Source organism: Alosa pseudoharengus, unplaced genomic scaffold (genome assembly GCF_046254945.1).
Source record: "Alosa pseudoharengus isolate Yale_2024_CS ecotype anadromous, Long Island Sound unplaced genomic scaffold, YU_APseudo_1.1 YU_APseudo_1.1_scf_22, whole genome shotgun sequence".
In the NCBI taxonomy this organism is placed as follows: domain Eukaryota; kingdom Metazoa; phylum Chordata; class Actinopteri; order Clupeiformes; family Clupeidae; genus Alosa; species Alosa pseudoharengus.
Window position 1 is genome coordinate 6,505,309 of NW_027468680.1, and position 11,603 is coordinate 6,516,911.

At 43.4% G+C, this 11,603-nt stretch overlaps 1 protein-coding gene across 1 annotated transcript; it reads right to left on the bottom strand.

Annotated features, from left to right (window-relative positions):
• Positions 1-1,149: 1,149 nt before the first annotated feature.
• rhov (ras homolog family member V) lies at positions 1,150-3,136 on the bottom strand. The gene is made up of 3 exons (XM_076300370.1): positions 2,552-3,136; positions 2,203-2,261; positions 1,150-1,941 (listed from the first exon to the last, which is right to left on the bottom strand). Exons 1-3 carry the CDS (start codon positions 2,721-2,723, stop codon positions 1,498-1,500), a joined length of 675 nt encoding a protein of 224 aa, XP_076156485.1. The 5' UTR covers positions 2,724-3,136; the 3' UTR covers positions 1,150-1,497.
• Between the last annotated feature and the right edge of the window lie 8,467 nt (positions 3,137-11,603).

Below are 11,603 nucleotides of genomic sequence, written 5' to 3' on the forward strand. Positions count from 1 at the left end.
TGTTTGAGTTGGCATTAGCCAGCCTCTGCCCCAAGACTCATGATGCGGATATGCCTACCGGCAGTCGATTTGATTATGGAGCCACTATTGGGCTCGGCAGGCCTACTTCTGATTGGTAGCCTACATTAATATTCGGCTAGTTGCATGACGGCACTACGTGACTTCAAGGAATATAGTCATTGGCCACATTTACAGTTGAAATCGTACGGCCATCAATCAAAACCATCATCTTTTTAAATGCGAAATGTCACCATTACGCACGTCTCTTACTCCTGCTTTGATCCAAATGTTAATTGTGGTGAATTAAACTACTATGACATTAAATCATGCTTGGAAATGTTAATTAAGGGGCTGAACACAGATAGAGCATTAGATTGATCGATGGAGTGACAGAATGGACTAGTAGCCTAGGCATTGTTAAATTAATCAGCGTTGTTCAAATGCGAATATGTAAACAGGACGACGACAGCTTCGGCATGCCTCTGTTTTGGTAGTCATGTGATAGAGAGATCTATAAGAGGAAACTATAGCAGAATAATTTTAAACCATCTATGAAGACCAGCAGGCGTTCTCTGCGTTACACCCGAGCCCTCTATCCTATAAGTGATCCTGGGTTGAAGTGCTGAGCTATTCCCGGTGGTAAACCAAACGGGGTTACTGTGGCAAAAATGAACTTAAAAGCATTTTCCGCAATAATCCTTGTCTGAAGCCAGATTCATTTTCAGTAAATGATAGCCAACATTGACTCTTACAATGAACCTGCAGCTTTGTTGATTTAAAAGACCCAGATGGTGGCAGTTTGGATGAGGTGAGAAGCTTGACGTGAGGGAATCTTTGTTATGCAACCCATCCAGTCCGAGTGGGGTTTGTCTTGCAAAAGTGAAGCTTAGGAGGGGAGGGGGAGGGGGAGGGCCCAACCCCCCCCCCCCCGTTGGGTTTTTTGGTGGTGACACCCCAGGTTTCCCTCCACTTTTAAAACACTTATGTAAGCCTCTTTATGATCAAACCAATTCCCCTTGGGGATCAATAAAGTATCTATCTATCTATCTATCTATCTATCTATCTATCTATCTATCTATCGATCTATCCAATTTAAACAACTAAACCCAGGGTCTAGCCTGTAACTCACACGGAAATAAAACACCAAGATAATATTGACAAAAGAGATCATTTAAAAATACTTTCCAAATACATTCAGCATGCAATACTGTTAGGTTTCAGAACTTCATAGTTGCAGTTATCCAATTCAATCATGAGAGGTATCTGGCATCCATACAATGCAGTTGTGCCTCAATCGGAAACAGTATAGGAGGCAGACTGCACCGACTGGGTGGCTTCCATAGGAAGCATAAAGCATAATGGGAAAACAAAAAAGAAACACACATCAAGTCACAAAACCACACGCACACACACACACGCGCACACACACGCGCACACACACACACACACACACAGGCATCACATAATCTAGGCATTAACTCCTCTGTGTCTTTTGGCTTAGATGAAGCAGAAAAACTTTTTCCAGCCCCCGCTTGAGAAGGTCTTTGCGCGGCCCATAATTCCTAGTTTCCTGGCCCGATAGGCCTTGTGCTTGATGGCGGCGAAGATGGCCGAGTCAAAGGCCTCCTTCAGGTTATCCTGGGTCAGAGCAGAACACTCCACGTAGTCCTGCGCCCTTATTTGCTCGGCCAGGCCACGGGCCTGAGAGCTTTCTACGGGCTTAAACCGGAGCTGGTTCAGGTTGATGAGAACGTTGACGTCGTATCGCAGGTCAGCCTGGGTGCCAATGAGGATGATGGGTAACGTAGGATTGTGGGCACGTAGCTGGGGGATCCACTTGGTGGTGATGTTGTGGAAGGACGTAGGGTTGACCACACTGAAGCACAGGAGGAACACATCTGTGTGGTTGTAACACAGGGAGCGGAACTTGTCATACTCCTCCTGCAAGAAGAAATATGGGGTTAACAACTCCTACATCTAATCTCAAGAAGAAATATGGGGATAACATCTCATACATCTTGACTCTTGATTTCATTTGTCTAACCCAGACCAAGATAGCCCTCATTTGCATGGAGGTGAAGGGGGAGGGGAAGCATAGAACATCTTTGAGTAATTCCAGATAGGTGTTATGTCACAGTTTGAAAAACACTAAGAATGGTCCTCAATATTATAGAAGAATATGGAAACAAGACAACAGCCTACCTGCCCTGCCGTGTCCATCAGTTGAATTCGGACAGGTATCCCATCCACTGTAACCGACCCTGAATAAGGTTAAGTTAACAGTTCATTTTTACAAATCATGATCACAATGCACAAGGTCACACACCATGTGTGTATTTCAAGTAGTGATATAATCATAAACCTAGGTAAGTTATAATATTGAAACAGTAAACTCCTACAGGAAGAGCCTTATGACTAGTCTTCAAACAAAACAATAGCAAAAAGCTCTTCTTTCCAGGGCTTCAATGCGGTCTTTCCTAGTTTGTTCAGTGCAGTCTTGTCCAGCCAACTTGAAATAAACCCCACGTCTGTGCAACTTTAGATAACTTACCAGTAAAAACATCGAACGCTGTCTGGTGGTATTCATCGGGATAACCGTTGGCAATGTAGCTGATGATCATGCTGGTCTTCCCTACGGCTCCATCACCAACTAACATACAGCTGATGGTCGGGTCAGACTCGGTCTTTGCCTCTGCAACACTGCGACCCACCTCAGGTAACATTCCGACAGGTAGGTTAGCCTACTCCACACCGGGAACTGAGCTCTTCTGTCCAGTTGTTTCTGATAGTTACTGGATGCGTACAGTATGCCGACAAGAGTGCAGTAGACGACCTCTCCTTCAGACCCCAAATGTGTATCCAATCGCCGCGGACAGTGGTTTGATTTAAAACTGCCGCCCAATCGCCTCGGTTCTCGCTGCGTCACTGATTGCTTTGATGTAAAGTGGATACAATTGCCGGGGTCACACCCCTTGGCGAAGTCAGCACGTGGGAGGCAAATTTAAAAAGGGTTTAACGTTGTCTACGTTAAAGCGTTGTCCAATGAACTAGTGAAACAAAAATAAAGTTAAATGTAGCCTAGGCTGTAGTACCATGGCAAGAAACCTCACAGACAAGACGGAGTGGCTTAAGTCAATACTGGTTTTACCAGAATGGCGTCGGTAAACTGTTAAAGCGTGTATAACTGGATTTTCTCGTTTTTCGTCTACCTACGTTTTGTTATGAGCTTTTGATTGGTTATGCCTACTTTTATCATCACGGGGCATGGGGGCGCGGATGTGTGGTAGGTTCCAAACCAAAATCTGCAGAAGTGTAAAGTAGCCTGTATAGGTGTATCTGTGGAGTTGTGTTTTATTGATGTCAAAGTTCTCCTTGTGTTTTGTGCTATTAATAGAAGGTCTTGTCAACTTAGGTCAGTGAAGTTAGAAAGTAGCCTATTATCCTTTTAAAGAACATCGTTCCTTTATTGGAACACCTACCCCTTCCCCACCTCCGCCAACATTCTAAAATAAATCAATTGTATGCACCATATTGCTATGTAGCATAATGTTATACACCACTTTGGGAATCCAAACATGACAACCTTTTTCATGTACAATCTGTAAGTGCTTTACATGGTCAGATTAATCTTACTATGTCTCATTTCAATTGAATCAAAAATGCCCTCCTCTGCCTTTGGTGCTTCCCTACCTTCTAGCTGCAGTGTGTATCCTTAGCAATAAGTAGATGCAGCATATTGGGTATTAAAATATTTACAGCAATCCATAGAAATTGAATATTCATGTATTTTTTATCCAATATTAGTTGTGTAGCCTAGATATATAGTCCATCTTATACACACGCATTGAACCAACAAAGAAAATGCAAAAATAGAGAACTTTGTGTAATTATTCCATATTTTGTGTAGTGAGTCTATATCAGAACCTATGACATAGTGTTACCTCTCTATTGAGACCATTTTGCGTCTACGCCATGAGGTTGCCACACAGTAAGGCTTTTATTGTCAGTATACATTTTGGGTAACCAAAACTCCTATGGGGAGTTTCCATAGGGCATTTTACAAAACGCATGAGCATACCTTGGCAAATAATGGTCTAAAGTAGGCTACTCATTTTTCATTCTATATTGATCTACTTTTGTACAAGACTTGGTGCAAGGGCTCAGTTGTGTTTCTAAAGGCCTTTCAAGTGACCTAGAGGGCTGAAATGTGGTCAGTTCAGAGATTCTTGTTATCCGGCAGAAAGAAAAAATAATATTCTAGCCTCTGTTACTCTATGCCAGTACTTCGCACAGCTATTCAGGGGTGCGTTTCCCAGTTGCTAACCTGTTAGAAGCTTAGCTGGGGCAGGGGCGCAGGAGACACGGGGGACGTCCCCCTCACTTTTGATAAGGAAAAAAAGCCTTATATACGCTAAATAAATAATAACCTATAGGGTTTGCGCTAACTATGTAAAACTCCCCATTAACAGCATCACATCACTAACCACAGCCATCTACAGTACTGTAAGACTGCACAATCTCATATTCACTCTGTTGGATATCTGAAGCCAGTTTGTCTACTAACAACCATCATTAGAGATGCTTTTCATTTGGAGCGGCATACTGGTAGGCCATCAAAAGCATAACATTTTCGGTTTGGTTTGTTTTACTTTTGGACTGTTTGATTATGTTGCTAAATGTTGGGACTGATGGGCACTGAAATCTGGGAGATATTTGATGGTTCACTGTTATGTTTCATGCAGTTGAAAAAGTGTAGGAATTTCCACCGCTGTTTATTGCGAGACAAGGCAGCCATTCATTGAATAGGGGTTGTGCTGTAATAGAAACCTTTTTGCGTAGCCAAGTAGCCTAAATTGAGTTATTGTTTAATTATGCATGATTTAGTAGGCTACTTTTTATTAAATTCGTAGGCTGGAATGCCTTGAGTCACGCAACAATTGTGTTAAATAGGCTTCAGCCTTTGGCAATTAGCTCGAAAGGGGCGGCAAGACAATGAGCTTGAGAACGTGTGTTGGAGACCCATGGTAGGAAAACGACTTTATTAATCCAACCAACAATATAATAAAATATTAAGAAGAGGTGTTATTTCATTGACTTAAATCGAAGCAATGTCTTCTAGTGCTGGTGGACTGATGGCAATTGTTGGTATGGTATAGGCAAATATGGGAACCTGGCTTTATTTGTCCGGCTATAAATAGAATCAATCCCGGGCATAATTTGAGGATTTATAGTAGCCTATCTCCTGCTCAACATGACATTAGCTGTTATGTTTATTGATAACAAACTCAACTAGCCTACTGATCAACTCCTTTTCACTAGCCTAACTATAAAATACAAGTATATAGGCCTACCCAAAGTTTTTGTTCTAAGACATTTATTTCAAACATAATTCAAGACACAAATTGGATACTTCAGTTACCTTGGTGCATAAATCCCAGTGAGTAGGCTACCACACCCCAGAGTGATGGGCCTTTCTTACTCGTTCAGTGTGGGGTATAAACAAGCTGAGAATTTAGCGGTGTCACGTCTGGCTGTCACAGACATGGGGAGCTCTTTGAAGCTTGGGATAATGTGGTACAGTTACTACAGTAACAGTATTTTATTTTACTTCTTATGTAATATATATGTATTTTCAATTTTATAAATGCTTTGTTTAAATGCTGTTGGAACAAATAGTAGTTGATTATAAAGGCAACTTTCTGTTGCAATTTTCTGTGTGTTCTGGACTGGTAACTTGTTTAGCCAACATGTTCTAACATTGCATAAATATTAACTGCAGACACATAGTGGAGAGTTGATTTAGTTTATACCAGACAATTTAGGTACTGTAGGCCTAACTAGGCTATTTGATCATGTAGTCTATGTTTGGATCATAGGCATGATGATTCATTCATGGCTTCATAAAATATCAACATCATGTTGCTTTTAGAGTATTCTCCCATTGGCCCAAGTAGTGTAAAATAAATCTAAAAAAAATAAATAAAAGTAGAATTGCACATAAGAGGCTGGTCTGAGGGCAGATCTGGCGTTGTGCTCATCTCAAAGTTTTGACAATTTTAATCAAAAAATATTTTGAAAACAATCAATGGTAATCAATGTTAATATTCTGGCAAGTTTAAAATATGATGGTTGAAAGTGGGCCAGAGGTGCCGATCCGATATCTGGAAATCTGATCTCACTATGGGTTTGTGTTCACAATTTGGTCCCCCTCACTTTCAAAATATCTACTGCGCCCCTGCAGGCTGGTTGGCAATGGGAAATTGCATTGCAACCAACAAAGTTTCTAACTTAGTTAGCAACTATGGTTTTGGGAAACATGCCCGATTGTTTCCTAAGAAACTACAGGGTCTTAGCTTTCTAAAGAGGTAGGTAGGCCAAAAGAGGTGCGAACAGTGCCCTCTGAGTAGGCATAGTGCAATTTCGGGGTAAACGTCTCCTTTATTTGGTTGTCTTGATTATTTTACAAGCCTGTCATTATGTTATTTTTTAATTTACATTAGTTTAAAATGAGCCCAACGCGCACAAGGCATTTCCTTATCTCTTGTTGCGTCTTTCCTCTAATCCCACTTTCCCACCATACAAAACAACAGCGATTGTTTGGTGAGTCCGTTCCATGCTGCGCTCTCCTTATTGGCTTTCCAGAGGACCCCCTCGGGTGACTAACAGGCCGTAATACCATTTTCTCTCTTTTCGCATTATCTGAACCCTCCAGTTCTTTTAGCGTAATGGGTTACATCCGTTTTTGGTGAGTACGCCCCAAAGTCTAAAGGTGTACTTGTCTGAAACATATATCACACCTCTGCATAATGTATTCTGTCCATGCTGTAGTTCAGTATGTCTACCTGTAGAGGGCTCTGTAACCAAAGACAGGAGCACTCCAATTTGAATGTGCTTTTGCAACGCGCTCTACAGGCCTAACGGCACCACCAACCCATTGTGCTTCGTAAATGCAGCCCTCCAAAGCGGACACGGCCTTTCTGTCAACAGCCGCCCAGTGCTCGGCTCAGCTGCCAGGTGGTGGACTGGACACAGCGCCAAATGCTCCAGGAGCTGCTGTGTGTTTATGGGATTTCCTCCGTTGACGCTGGCCACTGTCACCTTTCTGTGAAGTCCATGTTATATGGCATACACAGCGGTAATTGTTTTACGATGGCGATCCCTGGTGAGCGGGTTATTCTGAGTGTCTTTGTAATGCTAATTAGTGAGTTGATGTCTGTAACACCATTGTATATTTACAGTTTGTCACTGCTAATTTCTTTAGATTAACAAGATAATATCTCACAAGATTCATGAAGAACCAGTGGGTTTATCAGATAAGATCAGAATTGTTGAGGTAAGGCTGTGTCCTCTTCTACAGAAGTTCAGAATAAAGTTGGAGGGCCAGTAAGGATTTGTCATATGCTTCTCAGGTCAGTGGAAATATATTTCTGGGTGAAAAATGTAAAATTAGACGACGTTTCTTATCTTTCGGACCCTGCAGGAAGTTCTGGGGGCATTGTGTGTGGAGGTTTGTGTTTCCTGTGTGCCGACTGACTGCGTTCCTCTCACTCCTGCTCCCACCTGCAAAGTGAGTGATTAATCGTGAACTTATTCCCGGACGCCACGGGAACGAACATCTGGGCCGTTGTGGCATCGCTCGCCCGTATCACTATCGCCACTTTTCACTCTTTACCATGACACCCGCGTTTCACCAGCGCTCCCGCTTCCAAAACTCAAGGTAACATCTGTGTGCAGGAAACAGCTGAGGCCCATTGTGGGAACCATTGCACTGCATCTCCCCATGTTTTCCCTCGAGTTTTAAATGTGTCAGTTTATCATCAAAGAAAAAGAGTGTGTGTGGCCTTTGTATGCAGTCCAAGTGCACTGCCTCAGTTTCATTGTGTCTAATAAATGTAATAGGCGACACAGTGTGACTGCAAGTTGTTTACGACCATTCTCAGCTGAGTTCTTTGCAAATTGTTGCACCATCATTTCCTAACCTCTCCATCGGATGGCAGTAGCTCCCTGTTGAAGTTGTAAGGGTGTTTTGAAAGCCCACGGCCTAGCCTTGATGAGCACGCCATTGCCAAGTAACGGCTGCCCCCGGCTATTGTGTCTGTGTATGTTTTATTGTCGTTAATGATTGCGCCCTTTCTCGCTAGAAGGGTAGGCAGGCGTTGTCAGGTAGCCCAGACATGAAGTCAAAGCCCGGCATGTTTTTCGTGGTGTAATCTCTGCAGCAATGGCGGGCTAATGGATTTCCTCTGCCGGCCCTTTTCACACTGCATGATCTAGGCGAATCGGCCTTTAAACATGCGCGTTTGATCAGCTTTGGGTGCCGGGTTTGGCTCTACTAACCATATCTGTCGTCGTGGTGCAGCACTCTACTTCACAACCTTAAAACAAAACCTCAGCACAATAGAAAATCTGCTAACAAGGTATTAAAAGATTATGTTGCCCTAAGCTGGAGATAAAAACTGCTTGAGTAGAATCAAATCACAGGCGCATAAAAGTGACCTAAAGAGTTGTGTACCACAACATCCAAATTATCCCCGCCTCCTCTACACACACATGCATACACCCACACAGTCACACACACACACACTCACTCAGAGTCACACTAAAGGTCTTACATTTGAGCATATCTGGTGAAACATTACCACAAAGTGTGCAGTGCTTCCTTTTAAAACAATCTGGAAAGTTTTTGCCGAGGTTATGTTATAACAGGATTTTGGTGGTGCATCCTGAACAAATGAGATAGGTTACAGTTTCCTGAGCGAGCGACCTCCCATGGCGTGGCTGTGGATGATGACCTGCTTGTGGCCGTGTTCACCCAGGGGGGCCGATGGGATTGGACGCTCCAGGGTAAATCCTCTTCTGCTCTGTTGTTGTGCGGGAGAGAGACACACACACTGCTGAAGCGGAGGCTGCTTTGGACACTCACAAAAGCCTCCCTTTAGGACCCCCCCCCCTCCCCTAAAAACATTCTGTTTCATTTCAATTCCCTAAAATGTTCAGTCATTTCAGTATTTCTCTACTGAAAAACAAAACACAAATATCCTTCAGGTTTGACTTGGCTGGAGGAATGTCTGACTGATTAACACATTCATATTACAAACTTTATGAGTTGCATTCCCAAGTTTACAGTTTCATGCACAGATCTAAATCTGCAGGTATCTGGGTGTACACAGAACCTAGACCATACAATGCCATGTAAATGACTGTGTTAAAGAAGGTGTAACTTAGGTATAACAGCTTCAAAGTCATTTTGATGGTAAACTGACTTGTAGCAGAGACTTTCTAATGAGGAGACACGACGCTCAAAAAATCCTCCATAGAAAGGCATGGGATTAGTTTGTGACGCCAATATGGTAGTTGTCTACACATAATATCCCACTCCTAAGGCCAAAAGTCGACATGTGAATACATTGTACCAATTATGTGATGTGATCTCGCCGCTGGAGCGAGGTTGGGTGGTGTGAAGACTTGCACACGCGCAGTTCTGCTCGAAATAGATGCCCGATAAGTGCCCAAAAAGCGTTTCAATATGGCCGCCGAGCGGAGGGCCTTGCCTTAAAGGACTTTGCTTGTAGTAGAGAGAATCACTTGGTTCCCACTGCCCTAGCTTAGCCGGACCCGGCTGGGCTGGAGGAGTTATGTGTGTGTCAAAGTTGAATAAACAGTCGCACTGTTGGGCATACACAAATATTTTGTGTCAAGAGTGAACACAAAAGAAGCAGAATCTAACAGAAGATGCTGTTACTGACGCCCCACAGGAAATATATGTGCTGGCTGAAAAGCCTTCCATGGCATATAGTCCGTTGCCACTCCCCAGGCAGTGAACCTGATGATGGTTTTGGGGTACACACTCAGACACACACACTCCAGTCTGCATTCATGATCGATGGACTTCACAGCTCGCTCTGTGCAATTATATCAATGAAGCACCACTAACCCACATGAACAACGGTGTGCTGTACCCACGTCTCCGAGTTTGGGCCTTCACAGCTACCATACGGGGAGGACAATGGGAGACCCTGCTGCGACTGGGTCCAGGGGTTGCAAACTCACAGTGACCTTGTGCGGTGCTATTGTTCCTGAAGTGGAAAGAGGGGTGATGAAATGGTGCGGTCCCCCTGCTATCACCGCACGCAGGATGCTGGCTCCTCTCCCAGCGTCCTGACTCACACGTGTGTGGGTGAGGGAAACGACTGACTCACTCCTGAGCGTAGAGCCACCCCCTCGTCCCCCCCCCCCCCCCCACACACACAAACACACGCTCCTCATCTCCTGCCCCACACCACACCACCTCCATCGCACCTCTCCATTGAAAGGAATACCAAGGAGCTACACGTGAACAGTTTGGTTCCAAAACACTATATCCACTATTTAAATGATTTTTTTTTTACATTTTGTTTTCCAAGTAATTTCAGTAAAACTGTACTTGGGTATTGTTATTTGATTTATCTCTACTGAAATACACAATTAAATAGCCTGACTTTCTATTTTTTTGAAAAACGGAGCGTATAGCGTTTTGGAACCAAACTCTTCAAGTTTAGGTGAAATGAGGCATTGCTTCATCACTTGGCCTTCACACACAACTGCTGTGATAACCCGGTCCATAAACTCTGTTGAAGTGCCTGTGTTTCTCTTTTGACATTCCTCCCGCTCACACATGGTACAGGATTACATTAACGTGAAGGTCCATCAAACATGTTCATGGATATTTGGCTGAAGGCAATGTGAGACTGTGTGTGTGTGTGTGTGTGAGAGAGCTGTGCTAATGTGAATTAAAAATGCCTACTCTCTTCCTCACAGAAGATCTTGTGAAAAGTTGAAAGATTTAAATAGGGTGACCAGATGTCCTCTTTTTCCCGGACATGTCCTCTTTTTGAGACCTAAAAATCGTCCAGGATTTTGTTCTTCTAGAGTGTCAAACGTGTTTACAGCGAATTTGCATTGCGTTGTTCTGTTCTGTCGTTCAGTGTGTTTTCTCTTGTGTCATCCAAAAAGAAGACACAATCTTGTTACCTTAGTTTAACTTGAGGTTGTCTGAGGCTACTTAAATGAAAACATGTATAAAATAATAACTGACCTCATGTCAGTACTAATAACTCAACCTAAGCTGATTTTCACTGAATAGTACTCTTGTTGTGAAGTGTGGCCAGTTATGCAATGCTGGCTGTTCTCTACTGTCTGGGTCAAGTTAGCAGCCATCTGGACGGTGGTAGGGTAATGGTTAAGAAGCTGATCTAGCATACCCTGGGAATCCAGAGTTCAAAAAGAGAAGCATTTGCTCAGCGAGTGACTCTGGCAACGAGTAATGATGCACAGAACTTTTGCCCCTTGCATCGCGGGGAACCAATCATATCTGTGTATCTGATATAGGCGGGGCCAGAGGCGAGCTAAACAGATGACAGTCGTAGTGTTATCCAATTGCGTCAAAGTCCGGAATCAGTCGTTTAACATTGGTCGTATAGTGTTATCTAATTGCGTGCAGTGAGATTTTCAAATGCATGCTTGGTGTCGCCCCTTGAGTTGGGCCATTACATTATTCGTGGCCAGACAGATTTGGGTCTGGAATCTCCAGGCTAGAGCTAGCATGCAGTAGCCTGTGCTAGTGT

Bases quoted from the DNA above. Each gene is read 5' to 3' on its own strand.
- rhov (XM_076300370.1), bottom strand. From the start codon at position 2,723: ATGTTACCTGAGGTGGGTCGCAGTGTTGCAGAGGCAAAGACCGAGTCT. The intron at 2,262-2,551 runs GTAAGTTATCTA...AACCTTATTCAG, and splicing joins AGCGTTCGATGTTTTTACTG to GGTCGGTTACAGTGGATGGG. The intron at 1,942-2,202 runs GTAGGCTGTTGT...TTCTTCTTGCAG, and splicing joins TGATGGACACGGCAGGGCAG to GAGGAGTATGACAAGTTCCG.